General features: G+C 30.1%; 1 protein-coding gene across 6 annotated transcripts in view; it reads left to right on the plus strand.

Annotated features, from left to right (window-relative positions):
- The first annotated feature begins 734 nt into the window (after positions 1-734).
- Positions 735-26,328, plus strand: part of LOC126838810 (basement membrane-specific heparan sulfate proteoglycan core protein-like) — a 141,385-nt gene continuing 115,791 nt past the window's right edge. For all 6 annotated transcript variants that reach the window (XM_050573529.1, XM_050573532.1, XM_050573534.1 and 3 more), the window contains exons 1-2: positions 735-990; positions 13,422-13,681. In XM_050573529.1, the coding sequence (XP_050429486.1) occupies positions 13,517-13,681 (165 nt within the window). In that variant the 5' untranslated portion in view covers positions 735-990; positions 13,422-13,516. The remainder of the gene's footprint in view (positions 991-13,421; positions 13,682-26,328) is intronic.

A 26,328-nucleotide genomic window follows, 5' to 3' on the forward strand; every position in this document is an offset into this window, starting at 1 on the left:
TCATCAATATCGTTGTTAATTAAATTAAATGACTTTTATCATTTGTACATTTGTAATTGTGTGGTTTTATATTAAATTCTGTTCATTTTAAATGTTTTAAAGCATTGTAATTTTGAAAGTATATGTTAATTGTTATGTTTTTCTTAAGAAGTGTTGCTTAATTGGTGGATATAGTATGACTTTACTTAGTAACATACCGAAAAGGGATGGGGTTATTGAAGTTTTAAAAAACGCCTGGTATTACCCTCGATAGTGACCTTTATTTTTTTTGTTAACCTGTAATATTGTAAGTCTTTACCGCCCCGACGGGTAAGGCAATTGTCGTTACGCCACTGGCCCTTCCTATAGTTCAGTGGCCCCAGGTGGGCCCACCCGGACACGAAGTTCTGGCGCCGCCGCCGCCACTGCCTGGCCGTGATGTGAAATTTCGAAAAAATTTGCGTGTAGTACTGTACACGTATTACACTATAATAGACGGGGGGGGGGGGGTAGACGTCATCGGGAATGTCCAAAAAAGAAAAAAAAAATCTTAACGGGGAGGACATACTGTTGTGACCGAGAAAAAAACCGTCGGTTATTGTTATGCATATTGTGTTTGTGTGTATAACGCCGGCACGATTGGCGCGTGCGAGTGCGGGTGTCGCCGGTAGTGTAATAGTAGTAGGTAACGGCCGCCGCCGCCGCGTCGTGCCGTTTTGTGTATACCGACTAGTCACATGCTGAGCCGCCGCCGGCAGTTAGCCCGACGATCACGGACCGACAACAGACAGACCGAAGCTTCCACTGTTTAGCGGCCGCGCGCGTGAACCAACGTGTGCGAGTTTCTGGTACTCGCGTGAGTGCATGTATATCCGAGTGTGTACGGTGCATGATTTTTTTTTGTTTTTTAACTACTCAATAAATTATTAAAACGCCGTTGGACGTTTTTTTGTACAGAAGAATTGGGAAAAAAAAAGTTCTTTTAAAAAAAACTAAACAAACCGATTCTAAGTGAGTACCTTTTTTTTTTTTTTTAAATTACAAGCCCATAAGAACACAAGTGGGGGGGGGGTCACCTTACAGTATTACTTCCCCCGGCACACCCGGCACCGTTACAATTTAAATACAAAAAAACAGCGGACTCTATTCCACTAATCTTTGGCCTTCGGCCCACATTCAACTGCTGAATACTATACTATTTGTCTGTCTGCTCGGTTCTGCATCGAAAGTGAGCACCTATATATATTTCAAACGAATCGGGTGGTTAGGTTGGGTTAGGCTTTTTTTTTTTTGAGAGAACGGTGAAGGGAAATATCACAAAAGTGCAATTTAGCAAGAGAGGCGTGGGATATACATATTTCTTACACATGTATATTAGCTTTGATGTGATCATGAGAAGGTTTTTTTTTTAAGTTCTATATAAGAACGAACAAAATTGGCAAATCGGGTTTAGTCTGAAAGCAAATTCTTGATTTATTTATTGGAACTCCTCGATAGTCTAGCACCGTTAGACATTCGTACTGATTCAAAATAAATAATAAGAAATATTATATTATATTTACTGTTAACCTAACTCAAAAAAAAAAAAACAAGAAAGACATTATATTGTAAAATGAAAACGCTTCTTTTACATTATTATTTTTTATTCATTTTTTAAGATGGCAATATTAATTATAAACTAAACCAAACTAATTGCTTTGAGTATTGCAATGTCAGCTGGAAGGATAAGAGAAGAAATTGATAAGCTATATATTTTTTTGAAGGCCTCTTGAAACATTTGTGATGTACAATTAATGTATACGTATTCTAGTTTCGATGCGGAGCGAAGATTGGTTTTACAATGATGTATCTTTATTTTTGTGTCTACTGTCCTAAACCCATGATATTTTTTAAACAGCTGAATCGATATCTTCAAGTAGCAAGTCTAAAGATATGAAATGGTACCTAAAGATAATTAATTGGATAAAAATTTAAAAATTTCACCGCTTCCCCTTCAAAATCGCGAAAAATTTACACAATTTGCATTGTCGTGCAAGCTATAGCTTAACAGAAATAGTCTATTAACTTCCAACCATGTTTGAGATGGTTTTTAGATATAGTGCTACCGATATATTGAAATAATTATACTGATAATATGTTTTAAAATACGAGTAAGTATTGCAAAAAGTGGCAGAATAAGGTATGTTTTTAGTGCATTCATAATCAAGATATAGTTGCTAATATAAAAGTTAATATAAGAATACATACTGTTGAAAAACTTGAATTGTATTTTGCCGAAAGTTGGATAAAGTGATGTATCAACATTTACCGTCCTAACACAGAATTAATATGTGTGTCATTTACAAATCCGCATTGAAACGTTTTCGTTGAGTGATCACTCTCAGTTATAATAATTTCCATAGCGACGTGACTCCATTGACCTTACTATTGTCCGAGCCTAATGTAATGGCTTTTTATTTTTAGGTAAGTCATTGAATTTTGTCCGTATTATACTTGTTATAGTTTGACAAAATACACGTATAATTTACATATTTAAAAAAACAAACTTCAACAACGTACAAAGAAAAAAATATGTACAACTATTAATGTTAACGAGAGAGAAACAGAGGTTATTTTGAATAGATTTGTAGAAAATGGGATAATGGTATTTTTCTTCATCTTCGCCTTACACACCAAACTACGTGGGATCGACCACCCTAGTCCTTATTGCAGTAGAATTTGATCTTCTACATCTCGTTCAATCACTCCAGCTATCCTCATACCGCTCTCTATTCTTCTATCCATCTTTTCTTCTCTTCCTTTCTTCTCCTCTACTTTAATCTTCACAACCACTCTCACTGCCTCTGCCTGGTCTCTCCCCATAACATGACCGAGCCATCTCAACCTATTCTCTATCTTTTTCCCCACAATTGATGCAACTCCTAGACTCTCCTTTATGTATTCATTTCTTATTCTATCCACCATAATCACTCCACTCATCCACCTTAATATTCTCATTTCCGATAAATTCATTCTCTGTTCAGTTTTCTTGTCTAGTGCTCAGCATCCCGATTCATATAATCGGGCTGGGCGCACTTCCGTCCTATAAAATGTACGTTTAATCTTGTAGGCATCTTCCTACAAGATTGTCCAACCTAACCTAACCTAACCTACCTATTATAGATCTTAAGTATTTGAACCTATCAACCTCACGTACTTTATCATCACACATCTGCATTACCTTTCGTGTTCCAAAACTTTTTCCAAAATCAATTACGATTGCCTTTGTTTCACCCTACTGATCCTCAGACTTTTCCCTTCAAACGCTTCTCTCCACTCTTTAAGAAAATGGAATGATGGTATCGACTTATAAAAATAAAGAAATCTGTAAAAACGAGATGGCGAGGTAAATCAAAATTAGTGATCGAATTTTTGGGGATATATTTTTGATTTCATAGCCTAACGATACAATGTTTAGATGTAATCAAAGTTGAGAAGATATTTTAAAATTGTATTTGTATTTTGGTAATCAATTTTTAAATTGAAAAGGTTTTATCCTTATGATTTTTTACAATATTTATTTATTTAACCATGACTATCGTAAACGTGTATGCTTGTCATTTTTCAGAATAACAATTTGATAATTTATATTTTCACTCTACGAGTATGATATACCATAGATTAAATTAAAAATTGTATTTTTAAATATTAAGATATGAAAAGTGTTATAGAAAACAGTATTGTTAAAAAAGAACAGTCTAACCACACTATAGGTGGCATAGGTCATTTCGAATATTGTACCTAGTACAATGGGATTACACAAATAGAGGTAGGAAGTACATTTATGTTTGAGGAATAGAAAGGAAGTAAACAATAACCCGTATGAAATCTTGTATAAAGGTAACTAATATGATTAGCTGCTTATTTTATGCAGAAGCGAAAAATCAAGGTCTTTGTGGTATGGAGGGAGATAGGTTCCAATAATGGGCACCATAACCTATACAATTTGTATAAATATAAAAACGACAATATGATATTATCTACTGAGTTTTCATTCGCGCTTTACCAGTGTTCTGTGTCAACTTAGTTATAATGAACGAATTATAGTTTGCCGTCACGGTGATCGAGTATTTGTAAAAACTAAAAAAAATGTCTGTAAATATGCTGTACTGGCATTTGAGTCATATGGAATGTTTCATATTACATGTATATTATAGGTGTACTTAGTCCAAGTATAATTTTTTTTTTTTTTGGTTAAACCTATAGTAAAAATCATCTATAACCTAAGGGTAGTACAGAACTTATGTGAATTTTTGGCCGAATTATTCAAATAAAAACAATACGTTCTCAGCTGGCTTAGACTGTATTGGTTTTTTTTTTTAAATTAGTTTTTAGACACATATGCAATTATTGAAAATAAATAATATATTCCTAAAAAACTTGGTACACTATTTACACGCCTTGCGGCTACTCCCATTTGGATATCTTGACAGGCGAACCAGTCGAAACTGGCGAGCCAAGATATCCAAATGGGAGTAACCGCAAGACGTGAAAATAGCGTAATTATAGTACCCCATTCAAGTTTTAATAATTTTTTTTTTAACTTCGTACAATTTTTAATTTACATATAAGCGTCTACAGAATATTATACAGATTAATATACAGATTACCTCATAATTTATTGTTTAATAACGACACGTGTGATTCATTATGTAAGGTGGTTTTGGAGAATTTTATTAGGAGTTAATGACTCCTACGCGTCTAATAGATTACAATATTTGTTCAATAAGATTACAACAGCTGTACTCATAGCTATAATATTTCTAATAGCCATGTACCGGGCGATTCTTTTTTACGCACTACAATAGTTTACTCTTAAAATAATTACAACTTTGTAGTATTTCTTTTTGAAAACATTTTTATTTATGTTGTAGTACAATATAAGAAAATATTCAAATTTTTATTTCTTGGAGCTTTACCGACTTTCGAAACTTAAATGGTAACATTTATATTTAATATTTTTTTTAAATGAAGAATAATTTACTAAAAAAATACTTTAAAAAATTGAATTTGATTATAAAAACAAGTAGTTAGGTTATACATTTTTGAGATAGAATTAAAAAAAAAAATTGTTCGAGAACAACATATAAACATGTAGATGTGAATGTTTTCAGACTTTTTATAGTTTTGGTTTCAAAATATTCAAAAATAAAGAAAATTGACGATTTTTTAAGTATATACTATAAAATCCACAAAAGTTCATAAAAAATTTGCTAAAATTTTACATTTTCCCATTACTTAGGGTCCTTTAATGACCCTACGAACTTGCAGAAAATTGGAGACAAAACTTTAAAGTCGCGGCTGATTTGGTATGGAACGCCTCTATATATATATATATATAAGTTTAAATGATTAGATAGTAGTTTTGTAAAATAACCTCCTCTCAATTTTGAAATGATTATTTAATTTTAAATAAGTAAGATAACCAAATAATGCAAAATAAACTTTCTTTAAATTTTCAAAAATAAAATAAAAAATGTTATTGCAATTTTTTTGTGGTTTATGGAATATTCTGTGTACAACACGTAAGTGAAATGTTGATTACATATATATGATGATGGATATGTATAATACCTATTGGCCCATAGACATATTTGTTGAGAAAATGTTATTATACCTCGGTCATTATTAAGTTTTTTTGGCTTAACACTATTTTGGTTTGATTTACAATATATTTCAATAATTAAATCTTCTCTGTGTAAATCAATTTAACAGAGTTTTATAAGCTAGATGAATCATAAAATTCAACATAGAACAAGAAATAGTCTGTACGATCGAGTTGGGTCGGATTTATTACTGGTTTGGATGGAGATGGTTAAATTTGACATTTGTTTAATGATAAATAATACAATATTCTTTTTATGGCCATTTGCCCCAACTACACTTAACATTTAAGTAGAGTTTAACCTATAGCTTCAGCATTATAGTGTATAGATTATCGTTTGATGGCATTTTGTCTAACAAAAACATAAAACATAAACGCATAAAATACTTAAAAAGATAAAACATAGCTTGAGATTGGGTCATATTAAAATTACTCTTGTATAGAGGAGCAAACTACTCGCATAAAATACTTGTAGAGATGTTATGGTCGGTTGCGCTAGTAGTGTTGTAGGAATTGTGTTTTTACATACTTGTATTTGTTCTTTATAGATGCAAAAAAAAAAAAATAAACTGAATGAAACAGTATTAATTTTATAGCTAATAGGGTGATAATACTATGTTAACAGAGAAGTAGAAGTAAAATAATTTGGCAAGAAACCACAGTTCTAATTTTAAATTATCTTCCCTAAATCGTAAATTGCAGCCGTTACATAGTTATAATTCATAAAAACACATTGTGAATTTATGCGATGAAATACAGAGTATGTGCGTGTCGTTGAACCATCTTAGTATTATTAATTAATGACAGCCGCAGCAAGTTAAAAAAACTCGTTTATAAAAGGAATTTTTAAACCGAAACCTAGGTACTTACTTATTCTTCTATTTTAATTGTATTTTTTTTCAGTTGCAGCCGATTGAAAACTTAAAAATAAAAGCCAGTTCAGTGAGATCGAAAAGATAAAACCGCTAATTAAAGTGTCAATGCAAATTTTTTTTGATTGTAACAAGTATTAAATTTGTACATAATTTTCTATAAACTAATAATTTTAGCCCAACAAGTTTTTATATAAAATCATTATTATATTGGATGATAAAAAAATAGTTCAAAATATTATTTTAAAGTAGTTAACATAACGTGTTAATTGTACTGTCCACATATTGTTAAGAATTGCGATTATTTTATCACTTCATCTATACCTGGTTTACTGTTGCGTATTAAGTTTCCAAACAACGTGATTAACAAATTAAGGAAATGTTGTAATACCAAGTGCTCCACCAAAAAAGCGCGTGCAAAAACGTTGTCGCAAAGTGTATTGTACCTACAAATCTGTTGATACGGCTATAAAATTGATGACTGTGTTTAAATTACCGGTATAATATTGTATTTTAATACACAATATTGGATTTCATTGTAACCATACTTGCAAATCGCCTCGTGTCATACCAACGCTATTGGACGTTCCACTACACTATCGTCTTCGTATTATTAACCGCATTATATGTATATATATATATATATATATAGTGTATTGTTTTATAATGTTATTGTTGCGATAACTTGCACGTTAAAACAATGTAAACGAGAGTGTGAAATATTGTTGATAATGTTTGTCTTTTCATCTCGTGAAAATCAAATGCCAACAACATAGTTTCATTAATTTATTCTAAAACGTTGTTCCGTTATTGTACGCCATATTTTTCATTTGACTATAATTAAGAATCCAGTGAGTTATGCCGTGTAAGTGTTCTATTTTGTTTTTTTGTTTTGACGAATAAAGTCACTGGTGTATTTCCTTGAAAACGTGTGCATTGTTAAAGTATAACAGACGAATTAAAGTGACATGAAAAGTTTCCAAACAAATTACATTAAAATTATAATTATATACCACAAACATTAGTTGGCTTAAAAATATTTTAATAACAATATATTATAATAATGAGATATCGTGTTATTTTCAAAACATATTTTAACAACGATGATATAATACAACTGATGATATGGAACAGTTATTTTTTTTATCTGACATACGGTTATGATTATTAAAATGTTTTAATCGAAATATAAATTAATAATAATTGAATGAAATTAACAATTTAAAAGAACCTTGACAATTAAAATATATTAATCATTTTATTTGATACTTTTAGCCTATATTAGTGTTCAGTATAGGAATATTGTGGTTTAGCGCGTTTAAAAATTTAATAATAATATAGTAAAAATAACGCTTAAGTATGGTTTTAGATGTGGGCGCATGCCTCACTATGATGTTAAAAATATCTCGGCAGTCGGCTCTGTTTCAGAAAAAAGTTTGTATGATTTCAGCGTCTGTCACTGATAAGAAAGCTGTCTTTATGTCTCCACGTTACTAGTTTACGGTGTATTGTGATGAATAATGAATCGGTTAAATAATAAATAAACTGCTGAGTATGACTTGTGTTTATAACAAGTCAGCAAGTAAACGAAAGTTCACAGAATAAAAGCTAACTCTTTGAAATAGGAAGTGTAGGTAAGCTATAAATAAATTTGCAAAACTTTAAGTTTTTATAATGAAAAAAACCATATGTTTTACTATTTCTTTACGACATCCTATAAAGTCTCCAATATTTAAATATTTCTGCTGAACAGAAAATATGATAAAAGTGGCTTTTAACTTTAATTTTTCGGCACTCTTCATGACATTTTTTTTTTTTTATTATTAAATAATAGAAAAATCTTAATAAAAATATTTCTAATAAAAAGTTGTTTATGCCACCTCAATAATACGAGTAGCTATCGTGTCACCAAATACTTGTGACATGTGCGGTCTATTTCCATAAAACGCCAGCCGTGCAATTTTCATCATAATTTTATTTTGATAAATACATGCGTTATACGTTCATCGTACGTTTCAATAAATGCGTTTTCATATTTCTAGGAATTTTTTTTTATCCTTAAGGTAAAATTTGACTACACACGCATTGGTCCGAATAATATGCAAAATCTACAATTTATCCATACTTTTAGGCTTACGGAATGTGCTGTTGACGTTGCTCCGTACAGGAAACTATAACAACACTTATTATGTAAGGTATTATTTATTTTGGTTTGTCACTAGTGAATAAGTCTCTTATAAAACAATGGAGTTATCACTTATCAGCAATACAATTGTAATTTGAATTAAAAAAAAAATATTTAAGCATATACATTTATTTTAATCACCATTAAACTGATTGTTTTACTATTCATACAATCCCACCTACCGTTCTAATAAAACGTTTTATTAATTTACTATTAGAGCTTTTACCTATGTTTAAATTGTCATAAGTATTTGATTGTGGCTGGAGTTTATGGACCAGAGTGATTGGCCGCCAAACGTTTGGAAAAAGAATCGAGTAAGAAGGACAAACATGTTTATTACAATTCGATTCTGGAAAAGCAAAGATAATTTTTTTAAATCATTTTTATAATATGATAATTATTAACATTTTATCTATCTCAAAATTGATTATTTTAGAAAATGTTTGCATGTACCCGTTTTTAATCCAACCCTATCGTAGGTCAATATTTTATTATGTCACTTGCAAGAGATAAGTTAAATATTATTGAGTATTCCCTTCAAACACTAGTCCTCGCTGATTCAAGGCGAAACTACTATTGTTTAGTTTGTATTTGATTACATCACATGTCTTAAATTTAGCAAACATAATTTTAAAAGAGTCTCGTTTTACTGTACTTGAATAGTTAATTAAAAAATGGAGCTGTATTTGTGTCACAAACCCATAGAATAACCAATAAACAACATAATAAATATTATCACGAATTGAATAAACGTTTTTCTATTAAAATTATTACTGCAGTTATATTTCGGTGAAAGACGACTTATTCTCCGAGTATTTTTCACCTTGCGATGCCTACTTCTCAATATTATGTTTTAATTATTATTATCTTGGATATTTCGTAACCTTTATTTCACGGTATATCTGAACAAGACGGGTTCAATAACGACTTAACTAACAATTGATAACGATGCAAGTCTGTAATTGTGTTAGATTTCAGAGCTTTTTTTAACGTCCACTAAACCGGTAAACAATTGGCATTAAATACTAATGGTGAAGAACGCTAGACTAGTATATCCCGGTAGTAGCATTGTTGAGTATTAGTGTTATTAAAACATTTTGGGATCTTAACACGTCGATTATTTTAATTTTAAGGAATTATAATTGTTGCGATTTAAATTATAATTTATAGCATAAATGTATTTGTACACGATTTTGTATTAAGAACCAAAATACATTATTTTATAGCGTTTTGTCGACAAAACCAAATCTGGTCTCAGAATTATTATGATTTTTTTTTTAAACATTTGTTAAAGTTAAAAAAAAATAATATGCTTATCCGTTATGGCCGGTTATATCCACCGGCTGTAGTGTAGTTCCAATACTTAAGAGTTACTAGCCTAGTACATTTGACTAACTTAGAACGTGCCCAAAGTCTGCTAGTCAGTGTGAATCTTGATTTAGTGTGTGTGTGTGTGTGTTTATAGTTAGTTAACATAGAAATAACTACGATAATTATTTCAGTTTCAGACTTAGAATATACTTACATAAATATTTTTCAATATGTACAATATTTAATATGTTTTCAAATTTTAATTAAAAAAAATCAAGTAGGTACAATGTTATAAAATTGTGATTGGTTTTTTTACCGAAAAAATGAAATTTTGTGAAACATTTTAACTATTGACATTCAATAGTATAATATAGTTAAAATGTTAAGCAAAATTACATATTTTTAGGGATAAGAACCAATTTTATTTTTATAACTATATATAATTTTTAATAAATGATCAAAAATAAATTTAAAAATGTATTTTTTAACACAGATTATTTCTATTATCGTGCCGAGTATTCCAAAAACAACTAAATACATTATTTTAAAACTCATTAAATTATTAACAACATTAAATAAATTAATACATTTTTGTATCAAGCTCTTTATGTGTGTCTATTCTGAGGTTATGCTAAGATCAACGTTCACTAATATGACTTTTAGTCTATACTTGGCCCGTAGTAAAAGTAATACGATCGTGTCTAGGCTACAATTTAACAAATTATGATAATTTTAGCGACAACATATTTTACCTGTTTTTGTCTTATTAATCATTTTAATCAGAGTGGGTTGAGAAAATTAAAATTTAACTCGATATTATTACCTTAATTCTCGACATACCTTTTTTATATATCCTTATAACAAGTGCTAAATAATATTTTAATCTAGAATTCTACTAAAACAGTAATTTCATTTTCCATACATTTGTCTATGGAAAAAATGTTTTGCAAGAACGTTTTAACGTGCTATTGAACAACATTTGTTAACTTAGTTGAATTTGACCTCCGTAATAAGCCGCCAGGTATGTTAAGCGCGAGGCCACTATTATCTCATTTAGGGCATTGAGTAGGTGTATGTGCACTAAATTTATTCCTTTTGTAAAAATGACGTCAGTCAGAGGCTACAGTATCTTCATTCGACAGTGTCTTTTTGCCTTTCAGGTATTTTGCATCTCTCATAATTGATGTTATTACAGAACTCGTAACATCATAGAGGCGTGTCAGAAACTTGAATCAAGTCTCTGCATGCTATACGTTACCCTGCCGTGTAATTGGTTTTAATTTTAAAAATTATTTTACATTAATATATTATATGCAAAAATGTAATAAAGTCTCAACTTTCTTTGTAAACGTGAATCGACCAGAGGACATGTCGTATAATTATAAAAATATTTTACACGGCAAATACGCATAGTAAGTGTTGATTATAAATCCACATAATATAATATCAAGCTATACTTTTTGTTTAGTATTTTTTTTTTCGGAGTAAGTTTGGTTGCAAAACATATTCTGTTTTTTTTTAATTTTATAGAAACACTTTGGATTTTTTTTTTCTGTTTTTATATCATAAGTTTATATTTTTAGTTGCGTTCTAAAATATTAATTAATTTGCATTTAGGTTTTGCATATTAAAATCTGTCCAAATTTCTAGTTTACTGATTATTTTTATTCTCGTTATGTTCATGTTTGAGCCTTATTTTAGTTATTTATATTTCCCTTTATAATAAATAAAAACGCCAGTACAGTGGGGTTCGGGGCATAGTGGGGACGGGGAGGTCACATGTCTACAGAAATTATTATATCTACTGAAAGTGATAAAATAGTAGGTTCTAACCGCAACAGTAAGAAAGTATTATACGTAAGTGATTAAGTAAGGGAGGTCCAATGGTGTTACAAATATCAATAAAATCATTGTATCTAATAACAATTATGTGCTAAAAAAATAATTTTTAGTAATACAGTGTAAACGATTAAGGTTGATCGTTTGTCTATAAAAATGTATTGCCTAGTTACCCATGTTCAGTAATTAACAATATAATGAAAAGAAATGTTCATTACCTGTGACTGTTGACTTAACCTGGAAATTGACTACGGTCAAAGTGTAATTTCCCCCTTTTTTTGGGGTTTTCCTTAATAAAAAAAGTTTGACTACAGATTTTTGAGAAAATTGTTTATGTTATAACCCCATTCTAGATCTACCTTTGGTTAAATTTTTAGACCTTTTGAATCCTTAAACCTTTGCTTGAAAAAATTAAATAAGGAAAAAAATGTCTATCCCTTCTAAGGTAAAGGGTTTACGATATTTTTGGTTTGCCAATGTTTGACGGTATGTTTAAAAAATATTCAATACAAATTTGGAGCTAATTCGATTATTTTTAAAAAAGTTATAGAGCATCCCACTTTATGTTAAAAAATATGTAAATTTCTCGATTTTGAAGTGGAAGGGGTAACTTCTTTTAATTTTTGGTCCAATAAAGTACCTTTCATGTGCGATTTCTGATCTATTGAGTTGCTACACGAAGAAATCGGTTCAACGGATTAAAATATACAGGCGGGTATAGGCACACACACAAAAAAACACATCATTGTAAATACAATACTTGACACAATACTTCCCCAGTTCCGCATCGAAGCAAATACGTGTTGCCTACAATGAAAATCAAACGCATAAAATATCTACAAATGTATAAATAATTTCTTTCGTTGTAAAGTGTAAGTTAGGTTTGTACATTTGACTATTTTCTTATAATTCAAATTATTTAACGTGTTCTTATACAAGGATAAACTTAAAATTCAGTAAAAGAAGGATACTGTAAAAAAATACGTTTTACTTATTTTAACGTGAATATTTTTGTAAGATGTACTTATATAGCAAAGTGGTAAAATTGCTAATTCAGATCGGAATAAAGCTAATCATTGTAATTGTTATGGTAAGCCGTAGACTAGGTTTGAGAAAAATGAGACAAGTCTTAAATATTGAACGTATCTCTGTTGTTCTTGCAAATGGCAGTTGTATAATGATGAATTAGTACATATTTTGATATCGTTTAAGTGTTCTATAAAATAGGTGAGATATAACTGCTTTTATCGTAAAAAGTTTAATTTCGATTTGGGAGTTGTACATCAATGTAAAACATCATACCACTGTTTTCTATGTAATAATATTATTTCAGTGTAGGTTCGATTGTTTGTGCTTCTCAAAAATTCTCTTGGAATTGTTATTATATTAACAACGTATTATAACGACGGGTACCGTTTATATTTTATACCGTAGACAGTGACGTTTTGCCAAAAATGATAATTCATTCGAACAACCAGCTCGATTATGGGGTACAGTGAATATGATTATAATTAGCCATCCGACTATAGGTTCATGCGAAAACTGATAATATTTTTATACTAATTAAGCAATTATGTTTTTTTGTTCGCAGGTTATCGCCGCCCCGGATCGTGTTTAACAATGGAAACTTGAATCGGGAAGACAGAATTTACGTTTAAAATCCTCTGCGTCCAGAGGCGCATCACGATGGACTTTAATTGCGCCCCGCGTGATCAACGTAGCCAATTCATCGGTTTAAGTAAATTTAATAAGTGTGGTACTATGCGTTTACGACCGGGAAATCGGATATGTTTGTTGGCCGTCGTTTCGCTGTTTTTTGTCGCAACATGTTCAGCGTCATCCGTTCACCAGGTAAGAAATCCATTGCCTTACACTCAACACTTTAAATGAAATACGATGGCTGGGTCATTAAAAATGTCTTTGTAGGTAATTCATTCGTTCACGTCGAATAGAATTAAAACCACTTTACAGCGATAGAAACAAAATTAGTAAGGAGAATATTTTTCCTTATGTCTAAAAATATAGAGAAAAAGAAAAATTGTAGTATAGGTTTATAGACTTTGACCGTGCTAAGATAGGTATTCTGAGCAGTTCTGAAAAGAAAAAGTGTCCCTAGAATGTTTCTAAAAAATAGAGGATGCGTTTTGAGGAACAAAAACTAGTGTTAAGAGATGGTGAAATGAAAGAATTGCAGAAGAAGATCAATAAGAAAAAAACCTAGTGAACATTTAGCATTTAGGAAAAATTAGAGGAAGTTAGTTGGGTGTTTAGCACCCACTATTAAAAAAAGATTACTTACTAATGTTTTTTCAGTTAGCACCAGAAATGAAGCACTCTCACTTTTATCATAAATAATGCACGTTTTTGAGCACTTTTGTTTTTATTATCATGTACCTATTTGAAATAATATCATTGTAATTTTCCAAAAACCGAATACAGTTTTGCAACTACCTACTGCTAATCACGTAGTTATATAGTATTCATATAGTGCGTTTGTTGGATGCTTTGGCAACTAAATGCTTTATCCGGAATACAAATTTATAATATTTCACGTTATTACACGATGGCAATAAATTCAGACGTGTTGAAGAATTAGAGAGAGTAGGAAAAACAAAAATCTACATTCTTATATACATATATTGAATGTTGTCATTCGTTACACTAAACTCAAATAGCACGATCTGTGGAAAACGGATTAAAAATTCACTCTCAAGCGATTACCATCAACTCTAACTTTTGGTAAATTATCAGACTCCATAACGTTTCATCTCATGCTTTACTGAACTTATTGTTCTTTGTACACGTGTATCTACAATATTCGAATATTTGAAGATTTTAAATTTAGTAAAAAATTTAGTTTTAAAAATACACTTAATAAATTTACGTTTTATTTGAATATTTATTGGAGTCTAATAAAGATAATTTTACACGCAACTTTATATTATGCAATTGATAACATATAGATGTATTAATTTTGTATAAATACAATTTTTCAAGTGGAAATAGATAATCTTTATATAGGCTATTGCCTAGTAGTATAGCATAAGTAGGATACTAATAAAATACGAGGATAAAAATATATCATGTAAAATAAAAATGTGAGTGGTATCGATAAAATTATGTTAGAGAAAATTATGATTCGTGTGATTGTTAAACAAAATAATGTATTAAAAACTCTGTAAAATTGTCTATAATAATCATGCTTTAAAACTATTTATTATATTTTTGATATCTTTAAATATAGTCTATATTCAGGGCGGTCTTAGGGGCCCTTGAGCACACAGAGTTTGGGTGCCCTTTAAAAAAATGTGAAGATATAAATTGAAGACCTTGGGGCAACAACAAGACATGTCCTTTTTTAAAATTTTTTTTTTCAAAATGTTTTTAAACCCAAAATTTTTTTTTCAAAATATTCTAAACAATTTTTTTTTTAGAATTTAAAACGTTTTGAAAAAATAACATTTTTTAGAATATTTTGAAAACAATTTTTTGGGTTTAAAAACATTTTGAAAAAAAATTTAAAAAAAAGGACATGTCTTGTTGTTGCCCCAAGGTCTTCAATTATATTATTGCCTCCACCCGATCGGAGCCTTGGGCTCGTGTCCCACGTGCCCGCAGGGTAATGATGGGACTGTCTAGGTTGTTTAATGTTTAGTTCGAAGTTAAAACTTTATATTTTTAAAAAATGATATTATAATGATACAATAGACACGCTGTTGGAACTGATGGCGTCTAGATGATGAAATTCCTTAAATTTCCGTCTATATGTATTTTCGACAACTTTTTAGATTCTGATTTGAGTGTTGATTATTGATTCAACGATAACAATTCTTCGTTTTTTAATAACAATATGCAAAACCCTTAAAGAGTAACATTTATAAAAAAAATAACCAAAGACTATTGTTTTTAATTAAAGTGTTTTAACAGAAACAACTTCGTTAAAACACTTAAAACAAATAATACTATCACTTTGTATTTAATTAGGTACTTAGTAGCTTAAGAGAAGTATTTTTACCTACTGCATTTCGACTAGGACTTCTACAGTTTTTATATTGTTTTAAATTGTATTTTCTTCATTTTGCTAAAATTAATTTTGAACTAATGATACTAAATACATTTCTATTATTAAATAAGAAATATAATTTCTATTGCCTTTTAAAAAAACCCGAATCAATATTTTAAATTGTGAAATCTCTATTGAGCATATAAAATGTCTCTTTACTGAGACAGCTAAAGCAAAAGTTGATAATTAAATAAAGTACATAAAAAATTATTGTTTTTTTTTTGTTCTGGAAAATTAATAATTAATATGTTTTATAATTCTATTAGTTGTATTTAAAAAATGTTATAATATTATAACACCTTGAATGTCTTAACAACATGGATATTTTTTTAAAAAAAGAACATAGTGATGTCGGGCTTTATCGAGGATGAAGCATAATATACTCAGGTTTTTTGGTTAGGTTAGGTTTGCTTGGGTATGAAACGCGCGGTAGGGACACGGTGAACGGGCGCACACTAGTTGCCTAACTTAACCGGAATGAAATCGACATGAACCCTCCTCTGGTGTAGAGGGGCGACTGAGGTAACCACAGCCAACAACACCATGCCCCTAAAATTAACAATTAACTTATTATTAAAGAATACATTTACATTAATTGCTTTATTTTTTAATATTTTTTGCACAATTTTTTATTAATTAAAAATAAAAACGTTTACTAAAAATGTTGGCGCTCGTTCGAATAATTCTAAGAATAGTATTTTTTTTTACTAAAAACTGGTGTCGAAACATTTAAGTATTCGCGAAGAAATTGTAAAGTATTTTTATTGTTCACGAAAGCGGGCCGAGCATCACTTGCCAACAAATAAATTACGGATTACTTGGGCGTATTGTCTGTGGACATTATCAGTTTAAGGTTAAATGTCTATGAGGTGTAAATTAGTGTTGAGCTGCAGTTAGTAGCATCAAACCAACCGTGTTAACTGGTATAGATGTGTTTTTGTTCGAACCTTCTTCATCTTTTGTTAATAAAAAAGAAAAAAATTAATACGTTGTCGATATTGAGTAAGCTCTTGGACGATTTCGTAGGACAAGATTACATCTGTTACGTTTTCATAGTGTAATCACGAGGCGATGAGGCGGTTTCGTTAACTGCATAATATTACGCAGAATAATATTATCCACAAACCAGTAATTATTATTAAGGAGTTCGTTAATAATTTACGCTTGTATTTGTTAAATTTTTTTATTAATCGTGATATTTTTCACGAGGAGGTAATGAAAATGTTGTATATAATATACTCTTCATTATATTATAAAGCGGTGCAACACACCCCGTGGGGTGAGGTGTTATATTTCACTAAAATCTCGTCTTAATTGTTGGCTTTAGTAACGTACCACCTAGTATAATGTGTTTTCGGTTTTACTCTGCGAGATATCAGATTCCTTGGCGTTATCATGTTTGAACAAAAAGCGGAAGAAAACGAACATTTCGAAGAATAAACTACGTTTGAAATGTCAGTTTCTTGTGTTACACTTTATTTGCAAAAAAAAAAAAACTACCGTAAAATGACAACATTAAGTTATAATTATAATAGGTATATTTATTTAATATAGAATAATTATAAACAGTAATAATATATATATAATTTAGGTGCGCTTTATTTTTATTTGTTTAATAACGTCATCGATTCTTTAAAATGAATTAATAAAAGTTAAAATTAATTGTACCATATTTATGTAACTTTTAGTTAGAACTTTTAAGTTGGAACACACTTTATTGTTTGTATAAAGTATTAAATTTGGAATGTACTGACTATGTACCTATTCATTTGATTAATTGATTGTGTAAAACAAAATTTAAGGTTGTGCACTTTAAAAATTGTATTTAAAAAAAAAGTCCCACTTTGTGTTACAGATGTTTATCAAAAATATTATCAGGTTAGAGTTTCTACTTTGTTTAATTTCAAATCAACAGTTACCTACTTATAATTTGTAAGGCTTTAAAATTAAAAGTAAAAGGCTTCAGTATACAGAGTACGTTTTTCGATACGTCACCATAATCAGTAATTTTTTTCAAATTCTGTGAAACAAAGTATTGTTGATTCAGAATTGATTATCAGATTATAAATATTTTTAGAACATAATTTATTATTTCAAGTTAAGATAGTAAAGTATAAAAAATATCCAAAGCTTTTAAATATTATTTATAATTGTAAATATCGACATTTATTGAGTCTAACATTTGTTTTACAAATTTATGTATACGAGTAAGTTGATTTATATAATGATTTTTTTTGTTCAACTGATAATATATAGTACCTACAAAATTACAATAGCCATGTATACAATTTCGATTTAATTTTAGATAGACATTTTATATTACACACAAAAATCGATATATCTTTACCGGTACTATTAAAGAACTGTTAAGCGAAAATTCCTTTGCCTTATTTGGAATGACAAATGAACCAAGTTTAAATTCGGAACGAAAACCGGTATATAGGTTATTATTCTGTATTATTCTTCTTGACAATGCATACTTATAATGTAATATAATCGTTCACCCAGTCAATCGTACATTAACGGTTATATTGTCTACATATATATTTTACACATAGTATAGGTGTAAAATATTCCATTTTTAAACATATGCACTTTTATTTAGCTGGTGTCGGGAAATGTCAAGAAGTGACAATATTGTGTAACGTGATTCACTAATTGTGAACCAGTCGATAACTCAGGATATATTAGGTTCATATGGTTTAATCACACGTGGGATGGGGTTATATAGTTTAGACAATTATCCAATTTGGGCTAACTAATAACTCCGAAAGTAGCCAAAAAAGTATAATATCTTAGTATTATCCTGAATATAGGCAATTCAAGGTTAAATTTCCAAAGTTTACTACTATAATCGTTACAACTCGGATTACAGATTAATTCGTTTAATGTTTAAATATTTGTTCTTATTAAAATGTTAACTTTAAAAATGTTGTGTCCTCTATAATAATATTGAGCCACTATCAAGTGTCTGTCGTTTGTAAAAGTACTAAAAAAAAAAACTCATCAGGTCGAACGATGGCAACGGAGCTACGTTTGTTACACTTGTTAAGTTTGACGGTATAGTTATTGACATCTTCGGTTAATAATTATTAGACCTGTATGTATAAATAAGTAGTTGATCCGAGTGCACAGAAATCAAAGGGCCATCTGGCCATCTGGCAGCTGTTATCGAAACAGTCTATTCTTTTTTGATCAAGTGCACAATAACAGCATTGTAGGTTCGTTCTCTGCGACTACGGATGTACTATTTATTTAGGGTATTGTCATTATGTTTAAAAAATCGTTAGTAGACTAAACGGTTTTAAGATCAGAAATAAAACATCATATAGGATTATCTCGTTCTTCAAATATTCCAACGGTCTACAACGCCCGGTACTTGTAATATTCTTTATGAGGAACTTTCATGAATTATATACAATTGTAAATATCCAAAATGCTCCGTCAAACGTTCCATATCATGTTTACCATTGACCAAGTGCTAGTCGAGTATATGACTTTTTTTGATTACTACACTTTTTATTCTTTTTGTTTCCCTCGATTTCGAAGACTAATTTGTTGCGACTACCACCATACGGTCTTTAGTAACACTTCATTTTGTGTTTTTAGTAGTGTACTACTAATCTCGGTTAAGTTAGGAGACACTACACACTACATTACTACTTTTTGATATTATTTTTTTGCTTCGATACAATTAAATTTGTTTGTGGCTGTTCACACTTCAACTTTTTACTTGCTGGATTTTACTTATTTAATCAGAAAAAGTAAAAAATGTCGATCAGTATTTCCGGTGCAGTCGAAAAGAGCACAGTTTTTATTTAAATTACCTGAGATTACGTAACCCATTAGAGCACACATTATTTGTACATTGGCATAGTCTGAAAGAGCACACTCCATGGTTATCAGCAAATGTATTAAATCCGTTTATAAAAACCGTACAAAACGATTGTACACAATGTGTTTAAAGATTAAAAGATTTATAAAATACGTAATATTAGTAATTAATTTAAAGTCCTTTGAAAAAATATGGAATTTTTTTCAAAAAAGTTAAAACGTCTAGTATATTATTTTTTATTCTTCAATAACATAATTTATATTATCATACCTTTCTATTTCGTTTTTTCTCTATGGTGTTTTATTTATTTTTTGTTAAATTCGTTAATTTTCGATCGTGTAGAAACTTGTAAGGATCAAAATATTTATTATTATTAATATTAATAGTCAACTGTTGATAAAAATATGCAGTAGTGATGGCACAGGTGACGTGTGGTGCGCAGATGACGTAAGTGCTCTGAGCACTATCGATATTCATATTTGTACATGTTCTTTTTTAAGCTATATTTTCATGACTGTTAGCATAATCAATTTGTGCTCTTCTGGTTTAAGAATCGGGTAAAGAGTTCTCTTTTGGGTACGCGCGTATTTACTTAGTTCTCATATTATCATACTGCATATTTTAAGGGTTTTGTTGAAACACTACCTTGTATTGTTGTCATGTACACCGACCAAAAACTGAATTAGTGGTGGGGACTCCAGTCCACTCGAGTTTTTCCCGTTGGATGAGAGAAAATAAAATTGTAATAAACATTTAGTTATAATTATGGTATTTTGTAGCTTATTACCGTACATTGTGTACTATGTAAAAACACTAACTACGTCCGATCTCCTTCCGTACGGTTTATGTAGTACGCAGGGATCTCGTCAAATTAATTTAAGGAATTTGTAAACATTGAAAGTTTACAAGAAGTGTTCAACGATTGTTTATTTCAGTGCAATAGTGCATTTTTACGGCATAAAAACGGGTTTGGCAATTTTTCCCCTAACAAATCCGACTGCCAAATAAATATATATATTCTCGTTTCGATTCCATCTGGTGTGTTCGCTTCGTAGGCACCCACGCACTCGAAATTTACTTAACCTTGCTCGTTCGTCGGTTGACGAAGCAGCCGCGCTAAGACATGCCAGACAGGCGTGCGGTTGTTGACCATTAAGCGATGAGACACCGATAAACACAGTGTAGTTTTTTAGTCCTTATATATAAATTATACACACAAATAAATTTAGGCCATCTCGTATTTGAAAAAAGCAAATGTATAAAAATAAATCTGACACGTGCAACGTGGTTGTTCTGTGTAAGAAAGCAAGTAAGTATGACTCGTATGAGTCATCCGCTTATAACCTATAATGCTAGTGGTGATATTCAGTATAATATGTTATAACCAGACACCAGACACGTGTTACGTACATATTATTACATACCGGTCTATCAGTGTTAATGTGTAATAATACAAATGTACAAAGAAACTCTGCGTTGATAGCGCTTAACTAACGCGTTAGTATTAACCGTTAAAACGAGAAGTCGACGGGCTTGAACCGCGCCTAAGTAATTTGAATGTACCGCGATGTCTCTCTATAAGAGTCAAGTCGTTAGCGTTATCTCAATATTTCACCTGCCACCTTTTGGTTGATACCGACAATGGATTGCGCATATTTTAAAGTGATCGTCGCCTTAAAAATTGTACAAGGAATACGATTCGTGTAAATAATAAATTAGTAGTTATATTGTCGTGTCACTGTGAGCCACGTAATCGATTGAGCGAGAAAAAAATAAAAAAACTGTAATTAATAATCTCTATAAAATTACTCCAAAGTGACTCTGGCCGAACATTGTTATTATATCTACGTTAGAAAGTTGATAATTAAAAAAAATAATAGTCCCAAGTTAAATCTCAGATTGGTATTTTGAAATAAACAAAAATACCCTATGTTGGAAATGTGTCAACATTTTCATAAGACATATTTTTAACATATTTTTTACTAATACACTATAAACATTGCGAACCGTATGTATATCACCTAATTTATGGTGATACCGGGTAAGAGTAATTAATTTTTATTTCCCGGGTCCTGGTATCCAAGGAAGCCATACACGTGTACGCTTACATAAAAATCCTTATCGCAATCAACTCGTTTTCCGATAATCGTAACTATTTTTTAGAAAATAGAATATGTAATTAAAAAAAAAACAAACTATTATTGTATTTAAATATATTTTTATTAACGGTTGTTTTATTTTTTCCGGATAAGTCACATATTTGTAATCTGAGGTTAAATATCAACCTGTCAAACAAAACGTTGGTAAGATCCAACTTTATGAATTCGTACACATTTTGGTTAATAATATTAAACGTGTAGGTAATTTAGAGTCCCTTTATGAAATATTATTCAACTGCTTTAGCAGCACATGAAAATATAACATGGTTTTACAAAAAAATATTCTACAGGTAGCCTTCACGTATAAATTCATTAATATGCCAATTCAAATAAAAATGCGTGCAGTGTGTCTGTGTGGCGCCCTTATCGACAATCTCACGCACAACCCTCCATCAAGAGTTCAATAGTGCAGATTTATAACGAACAATAGCCTCTTGTATATTTTTTAAGAAGACTGATTAGGTTATTTTGTAGGAGATCTTTTTATGTACTCGTATTCATTCTTTCTCCCCACAGCCATGCGGTAGGCATTCACTACCATATTTTACATGTAGATGTAACGCCGGTGTTTCAAGTACTGAGGATTATAATGGTTCGACGTCATCAACGAATTGCTATTCGTTTCATACTTTTCGCTTTTTCCCTTTCACATACTCATACGATTCTGTCGGTTTCGAATACTTTACATTACATTTAAAATATACGATTTATTTTCTCATCAAATACACGATTGTCGACACAATATACTAAATACTAATGCATCGATTACTCATTTGCCATGATTCAAATATATTGAACGATTACATCTTCTAAGGCATAGCAACAAAATTGATTTTATGATATTACATGTGATTTACCATAATTAGTTTTAGTAAAAATTGTATACTTATAACACAAAATGTGTGTCCTTATCTTACACGTTTCATTTTATTTCAATTAAATAAGTTGATGTTAATAAATGCATAATTTACATTACACTGAAGTAGTAGTGTTTACTTTTGAATGTACACTTTACCTTGATGTAGGCATGTTAAACATCATGTATAGTAAAAATATATTTGACCAATTAATCAATAGCCGAACATGATTTTTATATTAACATAGTTTAATCTCTACTATATGAATATTTGACTCTTTCATATGATATATCAATCCACGAAAGCTTTAACGCATTCATATTTGACTTTAGCGCTGATTTGCTCACCTTTGTTGTTGTAAAATAGATTGTTTAAGGATCATATTTTATGTTAGTAACACCAATTTGTTCGTTAAAAATAATTCACGCCAAAAATTGTATTATTGTAACGCCTAAGCACGTTATTACTTTAAATGCGTTTAAGAATAAAAAATAATTTTAGAAATTATTACTAAAAGTTATTTTTTTGTAGCATAATATATTTTGCTGTTTAGGCTAAATGCCAAAAATAATAAAAATAAAGTAATTACTTTCTGGAGTTCTTATGGAGTTGACTGAAATAGATTTTAAAGCGATATTTGTATGAAAACTGCATATGTTTTTAGCTCTTGTTTATTTCTAGTTTAATAAAAATAAACAAATCTTGACCAGTTTTAAATTCAGAAAAGAAGTGTAGAAACTAGAATCAATTAGTACTAAAAAAAATACCTAGTCAATATTGCATCTTCTTGGACAGTTTTCAAAAATTTTGTAAAAAATTAGCTTAAGTTCTCTTGTTACATTGGCATACCATAAATATTGTAGATCGGCGTATTCTTTGTAAAAAAGCCATTGTTATAAATTAAATAAAAAATTTAACGTAATTATACTTTAGGCTAAATATTTTCGGCCTGGTATACAATATCGATCCGTACCAGTTGTATGGAAAACCAAGTATACTAACGTACATAAGAACCAAGAGGAGAATGGAATGAACATGTTTGGAGAGCCGAAGATGATACATTGAAAAAGGTCATAGCTGCAACGTAACATAAGAAAAGGCCACTTAATTGACTACAAATAGCATTCAACAGGAAAGTAAGGAGAGGATTGCCTAGGTCCTTCATGAGTCGTTAAGTTGTAAAAACAAGTAATACTTTTGACTAATGAGAATGGATTTCGTCATTACGCGAAACATAGTACTGGACTATGTTTAGATACCAGTAAATCTGTAAATTTATTAAAATTTCATTCTTCTCCAGACCTACTATATTATTTAATTATACTCTCGATGATTCTATTATTGTAGTATGATATTTACATTAATCTTCAAATTTATCTTTTACGTTTCATATTTATATCACATGTAGCAGGATTTGTGAGTTATGAAACGTTATTATTGAGGAATATTCAGTTACGTATGTATGTTGGAGATCTTACTTGTGTTGTATTATGGTGCGTTCTGTTATCGAATAAGCCTCTGTAAAGTAGAGCACACTCCAGAGTAATTTAGCTGATAAACTTGAAGACGTACAAAGACATTCCTTCCATACGTTGAATATTTCAATACTAGTGCTACCCGACCGACATTAATAATTAAATCGTAGATTACACACATATATATATATATATATATATATTATATAATATATTAATATGTACATGATGTAAAAAATAAATTTAACCAACTGAAAACTGAAAACTCCAAAAAGGAAACTCCTATTTTTTTTACAAATATTTATAAATAACAAATAATAACCAATAAATAATATTAATATGTTGGTAAAATTTGTTGTTTACATGAAGTAGGAGTATTGTTGTTAGTATTTAACTTTTAGCTTCGATGCGTAGCTGAGAAAGTTTTATTTTATAATTATGCGATTTTGTCTCTGGACTCACGACATCTTCTAAAAACCTCAATCTATTTTTTAATATAGCTACTCGACAGATCAGAAATGATAGCTCAAATGTACTTTATTGGACCAAAGGTGTAAAAAGTTCACCCTCTCTTTTAAAAACGTAAAAAACTAACAAGTTTTAAACATAAAACAGCAAAATTTTCAACATAAAATTACTAATCGCTACAACTTAGTTGTAGCTTTTTTTTTAAATTAATCGAATTAATTTCGAGTTTTTATGGAATATTCTTCTCATAATGTACTATCGATATAGGTACTCTGAAAAGTAAAATTTTTTTTAAACGTACATTTTAACAATCAGATAGAGTACTTTTTTCATTATATTTATATATCTAAGGTAATTGTCATTTAATAATCTAGTAAAATGATAAAAAAATGCATAGACTATTCTTAAGTAAGGAATCCTACTGTAAAAACTTTGTTTGAAATTATTTATGCATTAAATTTACCACGAGTACATGTATTCAACGTGGTACAACCCTACAATAACAATTATTACCTACGAATGTTTATTTGATATAATTATTGTGACCGCCTCGCTTAACGGAAAACAATGAAGCCCATCAAGTGATGTCCGAGTCGTATTTATATAAACGGTTTTCGTTCCAAGTTAGTTCGATCAATTAAACCCTATGATACTTTTACCCAATTGACCTCGTAAATCGTATAGGGGTGTTTCGTTAAGAGAGCTCGCCGAAAACGGTCATTGTTCATTATTATTATATTTTTTACCAATTACATGTCGAAACAAATTGTGCTATGCAAAAAAGGAGCGGATTCCCAATAGTCTTTGTGTAAATTAAACGTTTGACGGTTAAACATCACAGCCGCGTGCACTGCAATATACCTATGTGTGTCAAGTAATTTAGTATGTCGAAAAAACATACTACTAAAGTTCTACTCTTGTTTGTCAGCTTCGACAAAATGTGCATTTATAATTGCTCATTTATTAAATTGTTATTTTACAGATAGCAATACTGAGAATTTTACTATTTATATACCTAAATAATTGTTCGATTAATTATGTATTTTCCAACAGTAAGATCAAATAGCGCAAGTGATAACTTTGAAATTAGGTATTTTATATTAAAAGTTTAAAATGTAAATTTATTTGTAAAACAAACAAAAATAGCACTCATGACAAAAAATAAAATATACTTTATACTCTGTCCCAAATAATAAAGACAGATGCACATGACAAAACTAGGTCCGTCGTCTCGCGCATCCTCGTGCATCCCCACGCCACACTTCGCCTAGTTCACCTTCCACGCAAGTGCTTCAAAATCAGCTAAAACAATTTAAAAATAAATTATCCCGACTAGAAAACATCCCCATTACTTTCTAAAATATAGAATAAGTATAATTGAAATTTATAAGTCAGTGAATCACCTGATTTTCGGGCTCGATAAAAACAAAAGTTTGCAATACTGTATCGAGCAACTTGCGCAATTATGATGATTCTACTCTTCCCCTAATTACAAATCAAGCTTGTTTACAAACTTTATAGTAATAAATCAATAAATTTAAACTAAAACTAAAATTAAAATCACTACTAGTGTCTAGTTACTACACCAAATTTTCTCATTGGGAATAACATACGATACAAAATCAGGGCTCGTAAAGTGTA

The sequence above is a fragment of the Adelges cooleyi genome, unplaced genomic scaffold (genome assembly GCF_023614345.1).
Source record: "Adelges cooleyi isolate 19-005CV unplaced genomic scaffold, UGA_ACOO_1.1 ACOO_flye_CR_arks_rails_tigmint_CR_PRNA_30, whole genome shotgun sequence".
NCBI lineage: Eukaryota > Metazoa > Arthropoda > Insecta > Hemiptera > Adelgidae > Adelges > Adelges cooleyi.